The following is a 24,576-nucleotide window of genomic DNA, read 5'->3' as shown; positions in this document are numbered from 1 at the left end:
GAGAGAAAGCCATCTTGGGACTGAGGAAGAGCTAGTCAAGTCCTGCCTCTGACACATACTGCCTAAGTGACTTTATCTATGCTTCAGGCAACTTGTCAAAGTCTAGAATTTGTCGGTCAGGTGCTAGCTACATCACTTTAGGTAGACTCCTCATCAGGAGTTGTTTTACAGTTTAAGCCAATGAAATCGCAGGTTCTGATTTAAAAAAAAAAAAGTATGAATCTGGGAGACGTCGGTGCCACTTTCTAGCTGTGTGTCCTTAGACAAATACCTTCCGCACTCTGGGCTTCAGTAAAACGCGAGGGTAAATGAGCTCTAAAAGCTTCTGTGATTCCGGGATTTCTGGCAGATGAGGTGGCCACCCACCCCGTTCCAATTCCTTGCAGGTTATTCCTTTTGGGTGGAAGTAGAAGATGTGAAGGGGAGGGAGAGTGAGGGGAAGCATGGGGGTTTCTGAGTGCGGGACTGCCACAACGGACCTGGACCCAGGGAGGGGCGGGTGACATGCGGATAGTTTGACTTGGGTTCCAGCCCAGGGAGGAAACCTGTGGCCCCGCCTGACTGACTCTCCCCTCCCTTCCCCCTCCCCATCCTTCCCTAGGACTGCCTGGCAGGCGTAGGAGTCCACCGGACATGGCCCACGGTGCCGTACTGGCCTGGGCCTGGGCCCTGGCTCTGGGAGCGGTCCCACCGATCCAAGCAGGCTGTGCCGAGCTCGGTCGCTGCTGTCCGGGCCGGGACCTGACGTGCGTCTCCCTGGGCTGGACAGCGGCAGGTCTCTCTCTGGGCCCCCAGCCCTGCTACTGCGACCAGGCATGCAGCGCAGTGGGGGACTGCTGCCGGGATTATGGGAGTGCCTGTCCAGGTGGGAGCCAGATGAAGATGAGCAGAGAGGGTGGGCGTGGGCGGTCCACAGGGATTCAGGGGAGGAGCGGGACAAGCAGTGAGCCTGGGATAGGAGTGCCGGAGCAGCGAAGATCTTAGAGTGGGGTTCGGAACTGCAGAGGGGCTCGGGAGTGGGGAGAGGAGGGAAAGCAGGAGTCTAGATCGAGATCTGGAATTGACCTAAGAGGTGATCTAGTTCAATTCCACTCATTTGGCGGATGAGGGAACTGAGGCCCAAGAAGGTGAACCTACTTGCCCCAAAGTCATGGGGTGGGGTGAGGCTATAAAAGGGTCAGTGGAAGTGGAGAGGGGGGGGGTCCGGGACCAGGCCTGGGGTAGAGGGGCCTTAGTTAGGAATAGGACTATGAAAGATTAGAGGTTAGGACTGGCGGAGGGGGGAGAATCTCTGGACCTGGCATGGAGTTAGGGACTTCAGGCAGGGGCAGGAAAAACCAAAAGGGACTGAGGGATTTGTAAAGGGATGCTTGAGGAACTGACTGGGACAACAGATAGGAGAGGGTCATGACGTCTGGGACCCGGACAGGGCCACTGGTCTAACTCTTTCCCTCCCTCAGAGGGCCATCATGGTGGTGTCTGGAGTTATTGGCCAGTGACAGTACACCTTCCTAAGTGACTTGGAATACTAGGACTCAAACCATCACCATCCCTGTATTACCTTTATTTAAAACCACTATCATCATTACCACTACCATTATTTGCATTAATAATGAGTGTTCATGGAGTATGATTTAAATGAATGCTTATTCGGCTTGTTGGAGATGCAGAACTTCTTTAGGATAAGAGGTTATTTTACCTCCCTCCCCTTAAAAGAAATGAGGCAGACTCACAGAAAGTTGAGGCACGGAGGAGATGCTTTCATTCTTAGCCCTTAGAGATGCTGTCTCTGCTGTTTTTCCATTTCTTTCCAATGTGAGAATTTTCATCTTTACCTGATTAGGGCTTGGCTGGACTTGGAATGGTGATGGCTTTTCTCTACTTTTAATGCTGACTATATATCATGCTGTAGTGGTAAGAATCCTAGATGAAGAGTCAGAAGATCAGATTCTGGCTCTGATTCTACCTCTGACTCCCTGTGTGATATTAGAAATCAGTATCCTTCCCATTTCTGAGCCTCATTTTCTCCATCTGTAAAATGAAGGGATTGGACTAGATGAGCACTAAGACCCAGCTTTGACACTCTAGCCTTGAGATAAGAGTCAGGAGACCTAAATTCTAGCCCTGGTGTTGTCCCTGATTCACTGTATGTTGGACAAGTCACTTTCTCTTGGTGAATATTAGGTTTATCTCCTGTAAAACGAGGGGGTTGAACTAAATGATTTCTAGGATTCCCTAAAGCGCTGACATAACATAATTCTAAGGTATTAACATAATAAGGTTACCTTTTCTGGAGACACTTTCATTTTACAAGAGGGCACAAGTTCTTAACTAAAGAACTAAGGGAATTACCAGTGTTAGTCATCTGTGGGTGGAAGTATTTTTTGTTGGGTGAGGAGGACGCAGGGGTGGGAGGGAATTTCATTCCATGTTAAATCACACTAAAGGTACTAGATGTGTACTGGTACATCCATCTCTTCTCTGAATATTATGAAACCACTAGACACTGGCCACTTCTAGGCTGTACTTGGAAAAACATATGTCTAGAGCAGCAGGACTGTTTTGCACCTCTACACATCTGGTACCTGCACCTAACTGGCACATGCCTGCAATCATTCCACACATACCTGCCAGGGTGGATCCTCAGAGACTCAAGAGCATCACAATTTCTTCTGCCTGGCATTCATATATGCATTTCACAGGTAAGAGAACTGAGGCACAGTTTCAGGGACATGCCTGTGGCCTGAGGGATTCTGGACAGGGGCAGTGCCAGAGAGAAGCCATTCTATAGTTTCAAGTTGTTTCCATTTTCATTTTCTATGTCCTACAGTCTCTTCTAGCACTCATATCCATGTTATATGCTCTGAGGTTCCTTCCAACTTTGACATTCTGTACTCTAACGTCCTTCCAGCTCTAACATTCTACAGTCCAAGGCCCCTTCCAGTGTAACATGCTTCTATGTGTTGTTATTCACTGGTAGAAAGGGAGGGCCGTGGGGCCCTAGGAGGGGGAGATGGGCAGAAAGGACCAGTGGTTACATTGTTTGAGGAGCCAGGGAAATGTTCCCACACTCCCGACCCAGAGCCCAAAAAACCAGTTGATGTTATCAACATTTCATCATTCTCTAGAGTATAAAGAGCTCAGACCAGGGTGGCAGGAAATGGGCAAGAGGGTGCGTGAGAGGGGGGTGATAAAGATGATTCCTTGTGTTCATCAAAGCTTCTGTTCCCTTTGTTTGCCCCATTTTAGGTCCTGCTTTATACGGTAGGTACCAAAGGACTATGGAACCAGAAACCAGCTTTCTGATTATGGGCTGGCACATCTCCATCTGCTTAGAAACAAATCCCAGATTCAGCAGAAATTATTTTAGGTGCCCAAGGCCAAAGAACTGAAAATTTTGTGAGTTCTGGAATTAAGGAAATTATGATTCAAAAATCTCCTATTTATAGTATTGGGGAATTCTATTCAATTTATAGAATCAAAGCATTACAGCTAGATGGCAGCTTAGAACATAGAATGTTAGAATTAGAAGAGGCTTAAAAAGTAGAGAATGTGAGAGTTAGAAATAGCCCTAGAACAAAGAATATTGGAACTAAAAGGGATCTTAGATAGAATATAAAATGTCAGAGCTAGAAGAGATTTTAGAAATCACCTAATCTAACCCCACTTTGTTTTACAAAGAAAAAGCTGAGACTCAGAGTGGGGAAGGTCACAGAGAGAGTGAGTAAAAGAGCTGGAATTAAAAGCTAGGTGGTTTGATTATGAATCCAGCGCCCTCTCCACCATATATGTCTTTATGAATCACCTACCCTTTCCAGGCACTGTGTTAGATGTGAAGTGAGGATGAAAGTGCCATGGGGATCTATCTGCCCTCCCTGATGTGCCAGGCTCCCACATGTGCCATGTGCCCTGTCTGGCTAGGCAGACTACAGACTTCTCAGCATCAACTTCTTCCAGCTATTCCCAGGTTCTAAGATTACTTATTTCTTGTGTCTCTGCCTCTGCCCATTGGCAACTTCCTTCTCTTGTTTGATTTGGCTGTTGGTAACAAATCACTTAAGCTGTATATTGTAGTAACCAAAAGTTTTATTAGGAAAATCATGCTAATATCAAGTGGTAGCAAGCAGATAACTCAAAAGACATTCACCACAGATAGCCTAAAATCGCAGCATCAACTTAAAAGGTCATTTTTTTCTCCCTCCCATGACTCTAGCACTCAAATTTGGTGTTCTAAGTGTCCAAGCTCCCCTAGTGGAGCTACTCAAAAAGGTTCTCAATCTAGAGGAAAAGGGGAGAGGGCTACGACCTGCCAAAAACACTACTTACAAATGTTGTTTCATGATTGAAGTCCTAGATGGTTTTGTAGCCACCTCATTGTTTTTTTAATTCCATTGACAGACAGCTTTGTCTTTTGATGGCACAAGACACAAAATAAGATTTTAACATAAAAGATAAAAGTTTCACAAGCTCTGAGGTAAATATCGATCTCAAAAAGAGTCTCCTTGTGCTTTTAGGAAACAGAAGGAAAGGGGAGGAGGGAATGAAAATTGCTAGCTCTGGCCTGAACAGATTTTTAGTGATGTAGGTCCTATCCTGAACATAACACATGTTTAGTTCATTTATACTGCCTTGGCTCAGTACTGTCCACTTTTCATGGGGATATTGTCACACTTGACAATGTTCCTTCTACCTCCCTGGATCCCCCTACCCTTCCTCTTTTTGCTCCCACAAGGCCAAAAGGTAAAACGAAGTAGTTTGGGAGTCAAGGGCATCTCTCTGCACAAGCGGATGCAGTAGCCACCTCATTTTGTTCAAATGGGCTAGATCTTGGGTCCCATCAATATCTCCATTGTTTGGAACAGGTGGACTCTCGAATTAGATTGCTCTGGTCTATTCCAGGAATAGGAGAGATGAGTGTCACACTCTACCCAGCTCAGGGTGAGATATAGAGGACTCACACTGGCATATGACCACAGTCATTTTTTCTTCTCACCATGACATTCTCCATTCTTTTTACCTTCTGGCTTCAGAGGTAGGAATGTGGGTCGATGCCTCATACCTGGCTTCCTGGGATGTCGCTTTTAGAACTTTCTCCCAGTGAATACCCTCTCCTCTCCAAAGCCCTCTTTGGGCAGAATGTGTCCTTTGTCTGCCCTGACATGTCTTTCCCCAAACCCTCTTGAGTGGTATCCTTTCTTTATGTCTCTGAGGATAGGTAGGTGGCTCAGTGAGAAAGAGCACCAGACTTGGAGTCAGGAAGACCTGAGTTCCAATCCCACCTTGGATGGTCTGTATGATCCTGGGCAAGTCACTTAACCTTAGTTTCCTCATCTACAAAAATATTAGCACCTATTTCACTGGGTTGTGAGGATCAAATGAGATTACGTATATAAGATGACTTGGAAACCTTAAAGTGCTATGTATATGCTAGCTACTACACTATTTCTTTCTTCAATAAAAATTTTCAGACCCTGAAAAATTCTGTGGGGGTACCACACATTACAAACACACATAAATTAGCTTATGATGTTGTTGTTATTCAGTCGTGTCTGACTCTTTGTGACTCGATTTGGGGTTTTCTTGGCAAATATACTGGAGTGATTTGCCATTTCCTTCTCCAGCTCATTTTACAGATGAGGAAATCGAGGCAAACATGGTTAAGTGACTTGCCCAGGGTCACACAGCTACTAAATATTTAGAGAAGGATTTGAACTCAGGAAGATGAGTCTTCCTGACTCCAGACCCAGTGCTCTACCCACTGTGCCACCTTGCTACCCATTATACCTTGAGCAACTTTAAATTAAGATTGCCCAAGGGGCAATACAAAAAGAGTTTGAAAACTTTCCTCTAGTTTGGCTGATGGTCAGTCAGTATCTCAGACTCTCATCCGTACTCTCATGTCTGTGATAGCAGTCTCTCCCAGTCTCTCAGATCACCTTTAACCCATTCTGGTATTATTTTAGCTTCAGACTCATGCCCTACAGGACACGAGGATTCATCTGCATTCCTGTTCTTATTTCCTGGCTGATAGTACAGCCTGAACTCAGTTGGCTAGTGCTTCTGCCCATCTCTGGCAGATAGCATCCAATTTGGCACAGTCACAATATACATATTCTTAGAACTTATTAGCAAAAACCTACTTCAAACCAAAGAATGCCAAAATGTGTATGGGATAATGAGTCTCCCTCTCAGTAAATTCCTAACTAGAAAATGCAATCAGCTTTTGATGCCTATTTATTGGAGGAGGCACCAACACTCTCTTAGTTCAGGTTGGATGTTAGGACGAAACATGGCACTATCAAGGCATTGAAACGTTAACAAGGGGAAGTTTACTTTGCTCTAACATGGCAAGGATATGCAACAAGGGGGCTTCTCTGGACATGACCTCCCTTGTCTCCATATGGGAAAGTTCCTGGTCATCAGGGTAGGATATAGTGAAGTATGACATCATGCCTTGTGTGGTCTTCAGAAACGCATCAAGTCCAAGGAACCCTGCTCCTTTTGGCTGGTGCTTTTTATGCCCTTAACATGATGGGGAAGGTGCATCAGGGAAGCCAGGGGACAGCTTTATCTCCTTTTAGGAAAAATTAATTCATGTTTCAGGAGGAAAGAAGGAAGAGTGGTCTGAACCCATGTTGTGGGGAAGTGCTGGTAGATGTTCTTACCACACCATTATTCTTCTGGGATAAGATTGCTCACAAACCTTCCAGGTTAGCATCAGTGTGTAACACAATTTGATTTGAGAAGCTAGGACCAGTGCACATGTAAACTAGTCCCTAAAAACTCATTTATATTTCTTGTCATAGTGACCTCCAAATGGTGCCAAAGGGGTGCCATTTTGTGTCTAGTTCTTCTCAACCATCCACCTACAAGTGAACTCATTGAGAGACTTAGCTATGGTGGCAATTTTCTGATAGTAGACAACAAATCCTAAAACATGTCTAAGTTCTTGAAGATTCTAGGCATAGGGGACAGCCTGTGCAAAAACATGGAAGCAGTGTTTTGAGTTCAGGGAACCAAACATGTACTCTATATTGTGCATGAAGGTGACTAACATGTAATAAGTTGGTAATAAAGTAGTCTGAAGTTAGATTGTGAAGGACTTTAAATGTCAAACTGAGTTTGTTTTTTATCCTAAAGGCAATAGGGAGCCCCCAAAATTTTGGAACAAGGGGTCGTCAACCTTAGACTTGTGCTTTAGGAAGAAAATTTTGCCAAATGTGTGGAGGATGGATTAGAGAGAGAGTGAGACTGGAGGCTGGGAGTCCAATAAGGAGGCTATTGCACTAGTTCAGGTAAGAAGTGATGAGGTGGCCACATGAATGGAAAGAAAGGGATGGGTACCAAGGGCTGTCATAGAGGTAAAATCAACAAGTGTTGATATGGGGGATGAGGGAGAGAGAAGAGTTGACTGTTAAGCTGAGTTATTGGAATGATGGTTGTACCCCAGATAGAACCTGAGAAGTTTGGAGGAGGGATTAAAAAAAAAGGCTCTTGTCTTTGTATAGTGAGTACCTTGTCTTTGCACTGAGCAAAGTCTTTGAGCAGATACCTCACTTCATCTTCTATCCATCTCCCCCTCCCCAGGAAGGTTTTAACATTTCTTGCCAAGCTCTTGTCTTCCATAGGGGGTCTAGCAACTAATTTCCAGACATCCTCTTCAACTTTTATCTCTCTGGGGACACTGGAGTGTTCTGCTGTATCAGGTAATTGTCAAGAGTACAGACATTGTTCCAGCCTCTTTTTGGAGCACTCTAGCCAGAATAGCTTTATCATAGTATTTGGTGTATAACCCTGAAACTAACAGTGTTTGATGCAATTCCACTGCCACTAAGATACACAACTTTCTTTTTTTTAACTTCGATTTTTATTTTTTCAATTAACAAGTATTTTTTTCTCCCACTTACCTCCCCTCCTAGCCACTGAAAAAAAGAGGAAAAAAACAAAACCTATGTAACAATTATGCATAGTCATGCAAAATAAATTTCCACTTTGGCCAAGTCTAAAAATATGTGTCTTATTCACACAGAGGCAGCTAAATGGTGTGGTGGATAGAGCGTTAGAGCTGGAGTCAAGATGAACTGAGTTCAAATTCAGCCTCATACATCCACTAGCTGTGTGAACCGTGGACAAGACACTTAACTTCTATTTGCCTTAGTTTCCTCATCTGTAAAGTGGGATAATAATAGCATCTACTTCCTAAGGTTGTGAAGATCAAATGAGATGACATTTGTAAAGCAATTAGAACAATTCTTGAAACCTAGTACGCAGTAATAGAAATATTGTTTTATGAACAACTTTGAGTGAACAAGTTATTTTGTCTATTATAAATACCCAAGTTAACTGTAAAGGACATATGAAGAAAGATGCTGTCTGCATCCAGAGAAATATATACCAATTTATGTCTAATGGTAGCCATCACTAGGGAGGGGGGAGGGAAGAAAAAAAAGAAATTTACATGATAATTTTGTTGTATATTTGAAGGTAATAGTAAATTGTGCACAGTAGATTTACAGTTTCATGTACAAGTATCTTTTTATTGTACTATGTTATGGTAATGCTTGTTTTATTCCATAAATGAAAAATAAAAAAGAAACCTAGTCGACAGTATATAAATGTTAGCTATTATGGTTTTTGTTGTTATTGTCATCCTGCATAGTTAGTCCATCACTTCTTTATCAGTAAGGGGGTAACATTCTTTACCATTAGTACTCTGTAATCATTAAGACTTTCAAAATTTTGTTTTTACAATGTGGATATTCTTGTATAAATTGTTCTCCTGGTTCTGTTCGCTTCATTTTGCATCATTTCATACAAGCCTTCCCAGGTTTTTCTGAAGCTGTCTCTCTCATTTTTTCTCATAACGCAGTTGTATTTTATTACATTCATATACCATAATTTGTCCAGCCATTCCTTGGTTGATGGGCGCTCCATTAGACACCAAAAGAGTTGCTACAAATATATGTAGAAAAATATGTGATCTTTGTACACATAAGATTGTTTCCTCTTTTTAAAAAAAATCTCTTTGGGATTATAAACTTAGTAGTGGTTATACACAGTTTAGTAACTTTTGGGACATATTTTCAAACTGCTTTTCAGATTTTCTGTCCCAGTTTGCAGTTGTTGTTTTCCTGTAGGCCTTCCAACATTTGTCATTTTCCTTTTTTTTGAATCAACTTTGGTAGTCTGATGGGAGCACACCAACTTTACAGTGGTTGCCCAGTCATGATCCTAGTCTACCCCGGGCTCAATCATAGTGAACCAAATGATGCAACAGTGATAAACAATAGCACCAGTGCAATAGCAGGTAATTATATACATATATATCCATATATATGTATGTATTTATTTATATATACATTCATATAAAGATATATTTGCCCAGGACAGTGATTTCATAGGTGTCAGAAATACCCAGTATGGAAACTACCTCCAGTGATATTGACCAATCACTTGTGTATAACTTAAAATCTTAAACAGTTGTTTAGAGGGTGAGGATTAAACATCTTCCCCTTGATTATACAAGCTAGTAAGTGTCACAAGGAGGCTTGAGACCAGGTCTTCTGAGTGCAAGGATACTCTCCTTCTACTGAACCGTGCTGCCTTTAAATAACAACTGTCTTTTATATGGCATTTTAAGATTTGCCAACGGCTTTGCCTCTGTTATCTTGTTTGATCCTCATAGCAGCCCTGTGGACTAGATGTTGTTATCTCCGTTTTGTAGATGATATAACTGAGAGGGAGAGAGGCAGAGTGATTTGTCAAGGCTCATACAGCCGGTCAATATCTGAGGTATGTTTCAATTCCTGATCTTCTTGACTTTAGGTCCCACACGTTATCTATTATACTATACCACAATATTAAAGGTATACCTGGTCTATTCAGGAAGGGTCCCAATTGGAAACAATAATTTAAAAGGACGACACTTTGAGCTGCCAGTCATACTCTGGAGAAATGACCCCACAAAAATGTTCAGGGGATACTAATCCAACATTCATCCAAACTTACAGACTTACAGATAAAATATCCACACATTTCAAAAAATGGGGGAAAATCCCGCAAGTTACCTCCACATAAAACAGGGTTTTCCCTACCCAAGGCGACAGGCTCCCACTTCTGACATCTCTGTCTGTGTGGGGCAGACTATAGTCTTCCCAACATTACCTTCTTTCTACTATTCCCAAGATTAGGGGTTATTTCTTACTTGTGGCTATTTCCCTTATCTGTTGACAAGTCTTTTCTCCTGGGTTGATCCACATGTGGTTAACCAAAACAGTCTAGAAACAGCGGGTGACTTTAAAAGGCTTTTGCTGCAGGTAACCTAAAATGGTAACATGTGTCATGAATAATGATCACGATAGCTAACATTTGTAGGGTGCTTTGAGGCCTGCCAAGTGCTTTCCATCTATTTTCACATTTAGTTCTCATGCCCTTGAGGGGTAAGTGCTATTATTATGTTTATTTTATAGATGAGGAAACTGAGGCTGAGAGGTTAAGTGACAGTGTCTTCTTGACTCCGATTCCAGTGATTTATCTACAACTTACAAAGTTAGGGTTTTCTCTTTTCCTTTTCCTCCTTCCCCACTCCATCACTTGAACAACCGGGGAGCTGAGAATCCAGGGTGTTCTAGTCAAGTCTCTCTGTCAGAATAGCTCTAAGTCTAGGGGGAAAACATTGTTTTTGGGGGGAATAGAAATTGTTGTAAACATTGCCCGCAAGCACTGAAGGTGCTGCCCCCTTCAGCATCCTTTTATGTGTTGTTTTCCTCAGCATAATATAGCTTGTGAGGCACAGACTTTGCTTTGTGCTACACTCATCTGACCAGAGCAGAGGGTTAAAAGTAAAGACTTTTGGAAGATAAAGTTGTAGAGGCCAAATCACTGATTGTGAGATCTGGGAGGGACCTTAGATCAGAGAATGTCAGAGCTGGGAGAGACCTTTAAAACAAGGAATGGAGGAGCTGGCATGGGTCTTTGTAATCATATAGTTCAACTCACTCATTTTACAGGTGAGCCAACTGAGGCCCAGAGATTTGCACAAAGCTACATAGTGGCAGATGCAGGACTAAGCTCTCCTGAGCTCCAATTAACTCAGGTGGCATGGTGTTACCTGGGTAACCTGGGCAGGCTGGCTTGCTTTAACTCGAGGTGTTCAGGTGCTGTTGCTGTTAAGTTTAAGTTAGTGTTTTCTACTAGGAAAACAGCATAGTAATATACATTGTATATATAGGATATACACAGTGTAAGTGAATATTATATATAAATTATATATAGATATACTATAATTTTCTGAAATGCTGCCACCTCATGGTGTATTTTTGCTATGATATGTTCCATTCCCTGAGCACTTCGTGAAGAAATTTTTACACAGTTAATAGTTTCATTTTTCCCTTAGCAGGTGTGTAGATAAATTTGGGGTGAATTTCCATTTTGAAATCAGGTTTCTTCCCCTCAGTAATAACTACCTCTTGCTATAAGAGGATAATTATATTAGAATAGATTCTGTTAGGGAGTGACTTCTCTATAATATTAGACATTAGGACAATCCTCTCCTTCTGCCTCACCTAGGTTTTCATGACACTGCTTGGTTGTGGTTTTCATTTTATCCAAGGGATTTGTATTTGTCAGTCTACTTTGTAGATATATCATCCATGTCCTTCATATTTGTGAATGTGCCTCAGAGTTTTATCCTGGGTTATTTTCTTTTTCTTTCTCTTTACTCTTTCTCAGTGATCTCCTTAGCTTCCATGAATTTAACTCTCTACGTTAACTCTCACACCTCCATAGCCAGTTCATACATCTCCCTGACTATTTTCTGGACATTTCCATCTGGATGTTCCATGGCATCAAATCCAAAGCAGAACTTATTCTATTGTTCCCTAAGCCCTGCCATCCTCACTTTCCTGTTTCTCTCAAGGATACCACCATTCTTCCAGTTACCCAGGTGTGAAATTTAGGAGCCACGCTCAACTTTCTACTCTCATTCACCCCTCCATATCCAATTAGTTTTGAAGTATTGATTCTACCTCCTTAGCATCTCTCAAATTCTTTCTTTCTTTGTTTCTTTGTTTCTTTCTTCCTTCCTTCCTTCTTTCCTTCCATCCTTCCTTCCTTCCTTCCTTTCTTTCCTCTTTCTTTCTTTCTTTCTTTCTTTCTTTTTATCCCTCCTTCCTCCCTCCCTTCTTTCCTTTCCTTTCTTTTCTTTTTCTTTCTCTCTCTCTTTCACTCCCTCCCTCCCTCCTTCCGTTCCTTCCTTCCTTCTTTCCTTTCTTTCTCTCTCTCACTCCCTTCCTCCTTCCCTGCCTCCTTCCCTTCCTGCCTTCCTTTCTTTCTTCCTTCCTTCCTTCCTTCCTTCTTTCCTTCCTTCCTTCCTTCCTTCCTTCCTTTCTTTTCTTTCTTTGTTTCTTCTTTCTTTCTTTCTTCCTTCCTTTCTTTCTTTCTTTCTTTCTTTCTTTCTCTCTCCCTTCCTCCTCCCCTCCCTCCTTCCCTTTCTTTCTTTCTCTCTCTCACTCCCTCCCTCCTTCCCTTCCTTCTTGCCTTCCTTCCTTCCTTCCTTTCTCTCACAGGCCAGGTGCTCACTCCCTCTTACCTGGGTTATTAGTAACTTCCTAAATGGTCTCCCTGGCTCTCCCCTCTCTACTCTATTCTCCACACAGCTGTCAAATTGATATTCTTAAAACATGGTTTTGATCATGTCACTCTCCTACTCAAGAGTTTAAATGGTTTCCTATTGCCTATGGGATAAAATGCAAACTTTTTGTTTGCCATATAAAGCCCATCACATTCTGGCTTCAGTCTATTTTTCCAGGTAGATTACATATTGTTCTGCTTCACACTCTTTGCATCAGGCAAAGTGGCCTACTTCCCTTTTTCTATCTCCTGATTCCTTTTCTTTTCATGCCTAGAAAGCTCTTTGTCCTCACCTCTGTCTCCTGGGATCCTTGGCTACCTTTCAAGGCTTGATTTCAGTGCCACCTCATTCAAGGGGCCCTTCCTGCTTCCCATAGATGCTAGCAGATAAGACAGAGGATCACAAGTCCATAGATTTCGAGTGGGAATGGACCTCAGAGATCACTTAGTACTGTCCCTTCATTTTAGTGAGGTTCAAAGATTTAAAGAAACTTGCCCAAGGTCACTCAGCCAGTACATGGAAGAGTCAAGATTCTAGCTCAGGTTCTGTGGCTCCAAGTCCATTGTTTTCCACAGTACTACACAACTCCTATTCTGCTGAAGTCTCAGTTTCCTTGTTGTTTTTTCCTTTTTATTAATTAATTTATTTTTGGATTTCAACATTCACTTCCACAAGATTTTGAGTTCCAAATTTTCTCCCCCTCTCTTCCTTCCCCCACCTCAAGATGGTGTGCATTCTGATGGCCTCTTTCCCACTCTGCCCTCCCTTCTATCACCCCTCTCCCCTTCTCTTATCCCCTTCCCTTCTATTTTCCTGTAGGGCAAGATCGATTTCTATATGCCATTGCCAGTATATCTTATTTCCTAGTTCCATGTAAAAACAATTTTTAACATTCGCTTTTTAAAACTTTGAGTTCCAAATTTTCTCCCTTCCGTCCACCTCACCCACCCTCATTGAGAAGGCAAGCAATTCGATATAGGTTATACATGTGTAGTCATGTAAAACACTTCTATAATAGTCATGTTGTGAAAAAACAACTGTATTTCCCTCCATCCTATCCCGTCCCCCAGTTTCCTTGTTTTTTATGTCAGAGACTTGAACTAGATGATCTCCAAGGCACCCTTCAGCCCGAAAACTGTGTGTCTGTTTGTGAACTTAAGCTTGGTTCAGAATCTTTGACTGTTAGAGAGACAGCACGACATAGTGGAAAGAACATTGTATCTGCAACCTGGAAATCTGGGTTTGCCTCCTGCCTCCACCACTAAGTAGCTATGTTACCTTGGACAAATCACTTAACTGCTTTCTGGGCCTCAGCTTTTTCCTCTCAAATGACTGGCATTACTTTTCCATTAGAACTATTCTGGGGAAAATAGTTTCTAAACCTTAAATACTATAGAGCTATGACTATTGTTCTTATCCAGAAGGTGTGTTAGAGGCCATCCAATTCTTTCTCCTAATTTTACTAAGTATAGAAATGGAGAAACTGAGGCCCCAAGGGGGAAGGGGAGTTATTCAAGGTCACAGAGTAGGCACAGCCAAGACTAAGAACCCGGATCTTGTGACTTACAGTCTAGAGCTCCTTCTGCTACCCTTGGATGATGCCATTTACCATGCTAATAGCTGCAGCCCACTGAGCAATAAAGCCGCTCCCATGGAAATCTTTGAAAATTGCCCTAATTTTGGAAGCTCGACAAACGAATAAATGCTGAGGTGCCCAGGCTGCAGACAGCCAAGGCTGAGAAAGAGCAGCACCTCAGGTGTGTGTGCCTTCATCCTCATTAACGGTCATTGAGTTGACTATTACACAGATAATCAGAATATGTATGTCCCTTGGGAGTTTTTACCTAGGAAATAAAATTAAAAATTGGGTTTTGGTGTGAGGAGTAAAATATTTGGACCGGGAGTCTGAAGTTATGAGTTTTAATCCCTGCTCTCTCACTAGTGTCTGTATAACCTTTGGCAAGTGACTTGGCCTCAGTTTCTATATCTGTAAAATGAGGAATTTGGAGTAGATTAGCTCCAAGATACTTTTTACCAATAATGATGATAATGATAATTCGCATTTCTCTAACACTTTAGGATATAGAAAACAGTCTCCGTTCAGCTCTAGCATTCTGATTAGATGCAGTGGAATGAGCACTGGACCTAGACTCAGGAGACCTGAGTTCGGGTTCTGATTCTGCCACTTAACAGCTGCGTGAATTTAGCCAAATCTCTTCCCCTCTCTGAGTCTCCATGTTCTTATCTATAACATGGGAGTAAGAATAGAACATTGTAAAGCTACCTCCCTCACAGAATTGTTGTAAGGAAATTGGTTTGTAAAACACTATATGAATACAGCAGTGATAATGATGGTGATGGTTTGTTTATAATTCTCATCTTGTAGAAGAGGAAACAAAGGATTTCCTCACCAACCCCAGCAGCAATGCACCTTCTTATTTGGAAGCTGCAAGAAGATAAGCACATATCTGGACTGGGGTCTAGAAATCTCCCAGCAGCACTGGGGCTGAAAAGTTTAGAGCCTACAGACTGTGCTATCAGTTTAGGACCCAGCATTTGCAAATATTTCTCTTAGAGCATTTTGTTTGGAAAGATGGAAGGAAATCAGCACTTACTAAGTACCTACTATATGCCAGGCACTCTGCTTACCACTTTATAAATATCTCACAACAGTCCTGGGAGGTAGGTGCTGTTATTATCCACATTTTACAGGGCGGGGGGAAGGGGGAAACTGAGGCAGATGGTGGTTAAGTGACTTGCCCAGGCTTATACAGATAGTGCCTGAGGCTGGATTTGAGCTCATGTCTTTCTGGCTTGAGGACTAGTGTTCCATTCACTGTACCTCCATGAGGCAGCAAGGGTGCTCACCAAAGCAAGGTTCATTTTACCCTGTGATTTATTTCTGTAACCTTGATGCCCTAAGGAGGATATATTTCCTGTGATGTAAGGGAGAGACAAAGGAAGAAAGAGATACATGGGAGAGGGGCCTGACTGAGGTCAGAAGAAACTGGATGATGACTGCCTATCAGTATGATTTTCTTACCTGATTTACTTATAATTTTGTGTATTTATGCTTATATTAGATGTCCAATATAGGAGGCAGCTATGTGTGGCTTAGTGGGTAGAGCACTAGGCCTGGAGTCAGGAAGACCTGAGTTCAAATCTGCTTTTAGACACTCACTAGCTGTGTGACCCTGGGCAAGTCACTTATTCTCTGTTTGCCTTAATCCACTGGAGAAGGAAATGGCAAACCACTCCAGTATCTTTGCCCAGAAACAGCAAATGGCATCACAAACAGTTGGACCTGATTGAAAAACAAACATCTAATACAAGCATATAGCATATTATATTCATACCATAGTTATAGTTTTAGCAATATCCATGATCCAAAGATGAAAACTTTCAGGAAATAGCACTGACTGAATCGCCAGGAGAACTGAGTCTGACTCAGAGCCTCCCCTTGGCCACTCATTCAATGTGTATTCTGGAGTACTTCTCCCTCCTACGGATCTGAGGTTCCCTATTTGTAGAATGTATTGAGGGGGAAAAGGAAGATCACTATTGGCCTAATCGATCTCTAAAATCCCTTCCAACTTCGATGTTCAGAATGAGTCTTGTGAGCTAGAGCTTGGCTAATGAAAACTATGCCATTAGAAGACTGGCTGAAGAAAATGGTGATGTTTACCCTGGGGAAGAGAAGGCTCAAAGGAAACATGAAACATTCTAATTTGTCCTCATCAGTTCCAAATCTAGTGATATTCTGCACTGCCTTAAGTGGTTTCCCTGTTACTAAAGGCCTCAAAATAATAATGATAAAAATAATAATAAAAATAGTTAGCATTTGTATAGTACTTTAAAGATTGTAAAACACTATAAATATTATCTCATTTGGTCCTCACGACAACCCTGAAGGTAAATACTAATATTATCCCTACTTTACAGATGAAGAAACTGAGGCAAAAAGGGTTAAATGACTTGTTCAGGGTCAGACAGTAAGTGACTGAGTCCAGCTCTGAACTCATGAAGATGAGTCTTCCTGAATCCAAGTCCAATACTGTATCCACTGCACCACCTAGCTGCCCCATTAACTTGCCCAGGGTCACACAGCTAGTAAGTGTCTAAAGCTGGATTTGAACTCAGGTCTTCCTGACTCCAGGCAGCTATGTGGTACAGTACATAGAGCACTGGGCCTGAAGTCCGGAGGATTTGAGTGTGTCTTATTAGTGTTCCTATTTTTCCACATCCCCTTCAACATTTGTCATTTTTCTTTTCTGTCATATTTACCAATCTGATAGGTGCGAGGTGGTACCTCAGAGTTGCTTTAATGTACATTTCTTTAATCATCAATGATTTAGAGCATTTTTTCATATGACTAGAGATAGCTTTGATTTCTTCATCTGAAAACTGCTTGTTCATATCCTTTGACAAATTTTTTGATCAATTGGGAAATGATTTGTATTCTTATAAATTTGACTCAGTTCTCCATATATCTGAGAAATGAAGTCTTGTTCAGAGAAGCTTGCTGTAAAATTCTCCCCCTGCAACCCCCAAATTTCTGCTTTCCTTCTAATCTTGGCTGCATTGGTTTTGTTTGTGCAAAACCTTTTAAATTTGATGTAATTAGGCTGCAATACCATTTGGTGCATATATGTTTAGTATTGATATTACTTCATTGTCTATGGTACCTTTTAGCAAAATGTAGTTTCCCTGCTAATCTCTTTTAATTAGATCTATTTTTCTTTTGGTTTGTCTGAGATCATGATTGTAACCCCTGCTTTTCTTTTTAACTTCAGCTGAAGCATGATATACTCTACTCCAGCCCCTTACCTTTTTTCTGTGTGTGCCTCTCTGCTTCAAGTGAGTTTCTTATAAACAACATATTTTAGGATTCTGGCTTTTAATCCATTGTGCTATCTGCTTCCATTTTATGGGTGAGTTCAGCCCATTCACATTTACAGTTATGATTGCTAATTGTATATTTCTATCCACCCTACTCCTCCCCTCTCCAATTTATCTCTCTCTCTTCTTTCACCTTGTCCTTCCTCAAAAGTGTTTTGCTTCTGATAACTGCCTCCCCCAATCCACCCTCCCTTCTATCAACCTCCCCTCATCTTATTCACTTCCCCTCCTACTTCACTGTAGGGTAAGTTATATTTCTATACCCAATTGAATGTGGGTATTATTCCCTCTTTGAACCAATTCCAATGAGAGTAAGGTTCAAGTATTGCCTGTCACGTATCCCAGTCCCCATCTTCTGCTCCACTATAATAGCCCTTTTGCACTCCTTTTATGTGAGATAATTTACCCTATTCTATCTCTCATTTTTCCCTTCTTCCAAGGCACCCCTCCTTCTCACCCTTTAATTTTTTTTATATCATCCCATCATGGTCAATTCACATGTCTATGTATACTCCTTCTAACTTTCCTAATAATGATAAAGTTATTAGGAGTTTTAAGTGTCATCATCCCATGTAGGAATGTAAACAGTTTAACCTGATTGAATCTCTTGTGATTTCTCTTTCCTGTTTACCTTTTTATGAATCTCTTGAGTCTTTTATTTGAAAGTCAAATTTTCTATTCAGCTCTTGTCTTTTTCATCAGGAATGCTTGAAAGTCCTCTATTTCATTAGACATCTATTTTTCCTGCTGAAGGATTATACTCAGTTTTGCTGTGTAAGTGATTCTTGGTTGTAATCCTAGCTCCTTTGCTCTCCAGAATATCATATTCCAAGCTCTCTGATCCTTTAATGTAGAAGCTGCTAAATTTTGTGTTATCCTGACTGTGGCTCAATGACATTTGAATTGTTTATTTTTGCAGTATTTTCTCTTGACTTGGGAGCTCTGGAATTAGGCTATAATATTCCTGAGAGTTTTCATTTTGGGATCTCTTTCAGGAGGTGACTGATGGATTCTTTCAATTTCTATTTTACTCTGTGGTTCAGGGCAGTTTTCCTTGATAATTTCTTGAAATATTATGTCTAGGGTCTTTTCTTTTTGAATCGTGGCTTTCGGGTAGTCCAATAATTATTAAATTATCTCTTCTCATTCTATTTTCCAGTTCAGTTATTTTTCCAATGAGATATTCCACATTTTCTTGTTTTTTTATTCATTTGATTTGATTTGATTGTTTTTTGATGTCTCATGAAGTCATTAGCCTCCACTTGATCAATTCTAATATTTAAGGAATTATTTTCTTTAGTGAGCTTTTGTACCTCCTTTTCCATTTGGCTAATTCTGCTTTTTGAGGAGGTTTTTTGTACCTCTTTTTCTATTTGGCCAATTCTGCTTTTTAAGGTGCTCTTCTCTTACAGTGGATTTTTGTACCTCTTTTATTATTTGGCCTATTCTGTTTTTGAAGGGGTTATTTTCTTCAGTATTTTTTTGTTCCTCCTTTACCAAGTTGTAGACTCTTTTTTTTCATAATTTTCTTGCATTGCTCTTTTTCTTTTCCCAATTTTTCCTCTACTTCTCTTATTTAATTTTTAAAATTCCTTTTGAGTTCTCTCAGGAATTTTTTTTTTGGGTCCAAGACCAATTCACATTTTTCTTTGAAGCTTTGCATATAGCTGTTTTGACATTGTCTTCTTCTCAGTTTGTGTTTTGGTCTTCCCTGTTACCATAATTAACCTTCTATTGTCAAGGTTTTTTTTGTTGTTTGCTCATTTTCCAGTCCATTTCTTCTAGCCTAAAATATAAGCTTTTAACTCTATATTAAATTTGGGTTCTGTTCTTGGGGAGAAGGGGGCACTGTCCCAAACTTCAGGTTTTTTGTGCTGCTGTTTTCAGAGCTAGTTTTGATGGTGTGTGAGTTTTCAGTTCTTTCAAGGTGGTATGACCTAAGCAGAGGTGTGGTCATTCTTCTCCTGACTTATGCTTAGGTCTGTGAGTGACCAAAAGCATTCTTTTCCACCCTAAAACTGACCAGGGTCCCTGCTCCTGTTGGTGATCCTTCTCTCCCTGGGACTTTGACCCAGAACTAAATATGGGCAATGCGACAGAGTCCTGTTCCCAGGGCCCTTGTAATCTTCTTCTGACCAGTTATCCAACCCTCTCACAGTCTGTGGGCTGAGAGCTCTGGTGATTCAGACAGTCACCCCCAAGGCCTGCTGCTGGCTTGTTGGGGTGGGGGTCTGCATTAGACTGTGTCTCACTTTCACCCTAGTGAGACAGACCTTTCTTGCCAACCTCCTAAATTGTCTTGGGCTGGAAAATTGTTTCATCCTATCCTTTTGTTGGTTCTGCCATTTTGAGGCATTATTTTAACATTGCTTGAAGGGGAATTTGGGAGAGCTCAGGTGAGTGTCTGATTTTACTCCCATTCCACCTGTTTAGGTATGTTTAGACTATATGACCTCTGAGGACCTTTCCAACTGAGATTTTGTGTTTCATAGGTGATAATAATGATAATCAATGCTTTATTGTCTTATTTTATTGTATTTATGCTTTATCTCATTTGATCATCTCAACATTCTTGTGAGATATACATCATTATGCCTAATTTACAGATGGGAAAACAGTGACATAGAGTTTAAATGACTTGCCTGATCAGTTAGTAGTGGAGGGATGACTTGGAGCTCAGTGTTTTTTTCCATCACAACATATTCCTCTCTGGGGCTTAATTTGGCTCAGATGTCAGAAAAAGGTCTGGAAAGGTCTGGAAGGGCTGGGAGAGTCACCGCATGAAACTCTGTTTGTTCTTACAGCTGTGACCTGCTCAGTGTCAGAGTGGAGTGACTGGAGTCGGTGTGTCGAGCCTTGCACTGTCACTTTTCGAGTTCGGAGGAGACAAGTCTTAAGAGAGCCAAGGAATGGCGGTGGCCCCTGCCCCACACTGGAAGAGAGGGCTGGTTGTGTGGAATATTGGAGCCATCAGGGAGTGGAGTGCCAACAGGCCCTGAGTGAGTGCCAGAAATGAGCCAAAGGGACAAGGTAGAAAGTCAAATCTTTTCTGAAACAGCAAGTTGGGGAAACTTTCAAAAAGCCCCAAATGCCAGAGGAGATAGAATGGTATAGTGGCTACCAACCTCCCTGGGCTTCCTTTAAATCTCAACTAAAATGCTGCCTTCTACAGAAAGCCTTCCCTAACTCTTTTTAATTCCAGTGCTTTTTTTCTTTTAATTATTTCCTATTTATCCTCTATAGGTCTTGCTTTCTATGTATTTATTTGCTTGTTGTCTCCCCTATTAAAAATGTAAAGCCGATCACAGCAACACACCTGAGGACTGCTGCTGTGAATAACTTTAAGGGTCTAATCCCATAGTATGATGAACTCTCTATTCAGAAGTAAACATTGTTAAATAAACCAAATCATAACATTCATAGCAACATTGTTAAGCAAAATGCATCATTCAATATATATCTCATAACACTCAACATGTCATATGACACATGGCATATCTCATTGCATTCAGTAGCATTCCCCAAAATACTTGTTTACACAGCAGGGGGTCCCAGGCCAGGGTCTTCCCTAGCACAACATAGCATCCTTAAGGGGTGGCAGAAAATACAAACACCATCTACCCCTAGGTCACAGTAAGTTAGAATCTCTTCAATCAATATAAAGTGTCCAAGGAAAGTCCTCTTTCATCTTGACTCGAGGCTGACTTCCAAACCCCATGATAACTTCTCTGTTAGCTGACCACTTCCAGCTCTTGCCTGGATTCACATGCAGGCAGCTATCTGCTCCTGCTGCTGCTCCTGCTCCTGTCTCAGCTCACTGGTACTGCTCCACTCCAAGTTCCTCCTGCTCCTGCTTGACAGCAGGCTCCAGGGGGCTCCTGCCCACAGCTTCTGTTTCTGGCAAAGCAAAGCTTAATAGGGCTACAACAATATTTATACACATTACTAGCACCATCATCTCAATTCACTCATAAAGACCAAAAGACAGAGCTTCTGTCTGAGAGATTGACACAGATCAACAGACAGAACTTCTGTCTGAGAAATTAACACAGACCAACAGACAGGGCCTCTGTCTGAGAAATTAACACAGACCAACAGACAGGGCCTCTGTCTGAGAAATTAACACAGACCAACAGACAGAGTGCCGACCTCACAAACATTCTTTCTGTTAGGCTTCCCCACAAGCAAGTTCCCTTAGCCTGCTCATGCTTGCTTCTCTCTCTCAGTCCTGCTTCTCTCTCTCAGCTCTGCTTCTGTATCCTTCCAAGCAATATATACTATTTCCAGACAAAGACTCTTGATTCAATCAAAGCTCCTTGAAGGCAGGGACTGTCCTTTGCTCCTTTTTGTATCCTCAGCCCTCAGCACAGTGCCTGACACATAGTAGGCACTTAATAAATGTTTATTTGTTAATTTATGGCTAGTGAATAGAGTGATAGACTTGCAGTCAGGAAGACCTGGGTTCAGATCTTACCTTAGACGTGAAATAGCTGTGTGACCCTGTTCAAGTCACTTACCCTTTCACCCTGTTTTCTCATTTGAAAAATAGAGGTAGAAATAGCACTTCTCTCACAGGATCATTAATAAGGATAGTTTGCATTTACATAGTATTTTACTTATCTTATCTCTTGATCTTCACAATAAGCCTGTGAAGTAGATGTTATTATCATCCACATTTTAAACAGGAGGAAACTGAGGAGGAGATAGGTTAAATGACTTGCCTAGGATCACATAGTGAGCAAGTGTCTGAATCAGGATTTGAACTCAGATCTTCTTGACTCTCAGTCTAGCTCTTGATACATTTCACCACTTGCCTTGCTGCTACAGTGAGGATCAAGTGAAATAATAATAGATGCAAAGCATTTGGCACATTTTAAAGCACTCTGTAAAAGTGAGTCATTGTTATTAACATTATCGCTAACCCTGAGGGCACATAGGATTTTAGACTTGGAAAGATTCCCTACAATATAGCGTTATAGAGCACAAACAGACCTTATAACATAGAACATAGAATTATAGTGCTGGAAGGGCCCTTGGGAAAGACTGATCCAGTCTCTCATTTTATACATGTGGAAACTGAGGCCCAAGGTGGGAAATGAGGAGAGTAAATGGCAGAACTGGGACTCAAACCCATGCCCTCTGACTCCAAGTGCAGAGGTGGTTCCATTATAAGATAGATCTGGAGGGTGAGGGTTGGCAGATGAATCTCTAGAATCTCAGTTCCAATACCTTCTAGTCTTACCTGGCCCAATCAAATTTTGAAGTTTTCAAAACAAAAGTCTTTATTCAGAGCCAAGAAGACCTGGCTTCAGTCCTAGCTCTGTCATGGACTGCCTGTGTAACCTGGGTAAGCATTTCATCTTTTAGGGGTCTAAGTAACTCACTAAGACCTTACATTCCAAAGAAGGTGCTGCCCTGCATTGTAGAAGGAATGTCCTCATCTGGGAATGCTATGCGGTCTATACTAATGAAATCCTATGCCTTTCCAAAAGGTTTTCAGCGTTCACCCTGTTTCATTCTGTCCTGTTTTGGGGTTTGAATTCTGGTGCACTTGTTACCACCCGGGACAGTCTTCTCTTTTCTAGGCCTTAATTTCTTCCTCTGTAAGAAGAGGACCATTAAAATAGAGTGGTGGTGTCAAACTCAAATAGAAGCATAAACAACTAAACTGTACACAAGAATCCCTTCCAGCAGCATATTGACTTAGAAAACCACAGATGAACATAATCTATGTTCTATTGCATTTTTATTCTTTAGTTAAATATTTCCCAATGACATTTTAATCTGGCTCACTCAAGAGGGTTGTTGGCCAGGTAGGCTGTGTGTTTGACACCTCTGACCTAGATATTATCCAAGGAACATACTAGCTTCAAATACTATGATCCTATCCCCTTTTCAGTCCTGCTTCACCTACCCTCCAGCCTAATTCCAAGAATAGGAGTAGAATTCTCACTCTGGGAGTTTCAAATCTTGTCCTGACAAGTGGGACCAAAGTGGAATACTGGATCATGGGGCAATAGCTAGCCATGCAAGATACACATGAATGATCTGCTCCCCTTCATACAACCTGTATTCCAATCAAACTGGATGGCTTGCTATACCCTGATCAGTCCTGCCCTCTTCCATGCTGTATTGATACCCACCCTGGTGACTAGAATGGATTTCCTCCCTTCCCCAAATCTTAGGGTTGGAAGCAAGGGTGTGCAGTAAATGTTTAACAACCCACTCTCTGAAAATAATGCTGCTTTATTAAAATGTTGCTTTACAATACTCAGGACATAGTTTTAGTTTAATTGGCTTTATTAACATTTTATTTATCACTTCCTTAAACTGAGACAATCAGCAAAACAAAAAATCAAGCTCTGATTTGTGGTATTTGCTGATTTCTGATGTGCAAATGGTCACACTGAAAATTTAACAGTCAGCTCTCAGAAGCCTGGTAGAGGCTTGCTCTAACACACCTCTGGTTGGAAAGAAAATCACAAGTCATTTAGTCCAATTCTTCTTACCTGAACAGAAATTCTCTGCACAACATCCTGGGCAAGAGGTCATCCAACCTTCCCTCCACCGTATCTCCATCTGTTGGCATCCTTTATGCCTGAGAGAGCTAAATATAGGTCCGTAACCCTAAAATGAGATCACTTTGAATGTAAGAAAAAATTATATATAAATTGAAAAATGATACCGATTGTAGGCTGAATTTAGGTTTCATACAAGGCAGATTGGGGACAACAGTATGGCCTAAATTCAGCCTTCTCTGGTCATTGTGACTCACTTTTGTTATTAAGTAGTAGAAAGAAGCAGGAGAGACCACAGCTACAAATGTCTATGAAACACCTACTGTGTGCTGGGAGCGGCACAAAATTTAGACATAATACAGTTGCTGCCCTTGTGGTATTCACAGTATTGTGTGGTAGAATTAGCACTGGGTTTATGTGACCTTTAGGCAAATCACTTAACTTCTGGGCCTTGGTTTATGAGATTCTAAAATGAGAGGTTGGACCAGACTATCTTTTAAGTTCTCTTCCAATTCTAACAATCAATGT

General features: G+C 41.4%; 1 protein-coding gene across 1 annotated transcript in view; it reads left to right on the top strand.

The window, feature by feature from the left end:
- The first annotated feature begins 606 nt into the window (after positions 1–606).
- The window catches only part of LOC118845076 (somatomedin-B and thrombospondin type-1 domain-containing protein-like), a 31,974-nt gene continuing 8,004 nt past the window's right edge, over positions 607–24,576 (top strand). The window contains exons 1-2 of the mRNA XM_036753104.1: positions 607–865; positions 20,335–20,529. Coding sequence (XP_036608999.1) covers positions 634–865; positions 20,335–20,529 — 427 coding nt within the window. The 5' untranslated portion in view covers positions 607–633. The remainder of the gene's footprint in view (positions 866–20,334; positions 20,530–24,576) is intronic.

The sequence above is a fragment of the Trichosurus vulpecula genome, chromosome 3 (genome assembly GCF_011100635.1).
Source record: "Trichosurus vulpecula isolate mTriVul1 chromosome 3, mTriVul1.pri, whole genome shotgun sequence".
Taxonomy (NCBI): domain Eukaryota; kingdom Metazoa; phylum Chordata; class Mammalia; order Diprotodontia; family Phalangeridae; genus Trichosurus; species Trichosurus vulpecula.
Note: the sequence above shows the minus strand (reverse complement) of the source record. Positions and strands in the feature narration are given on the sequence as shown.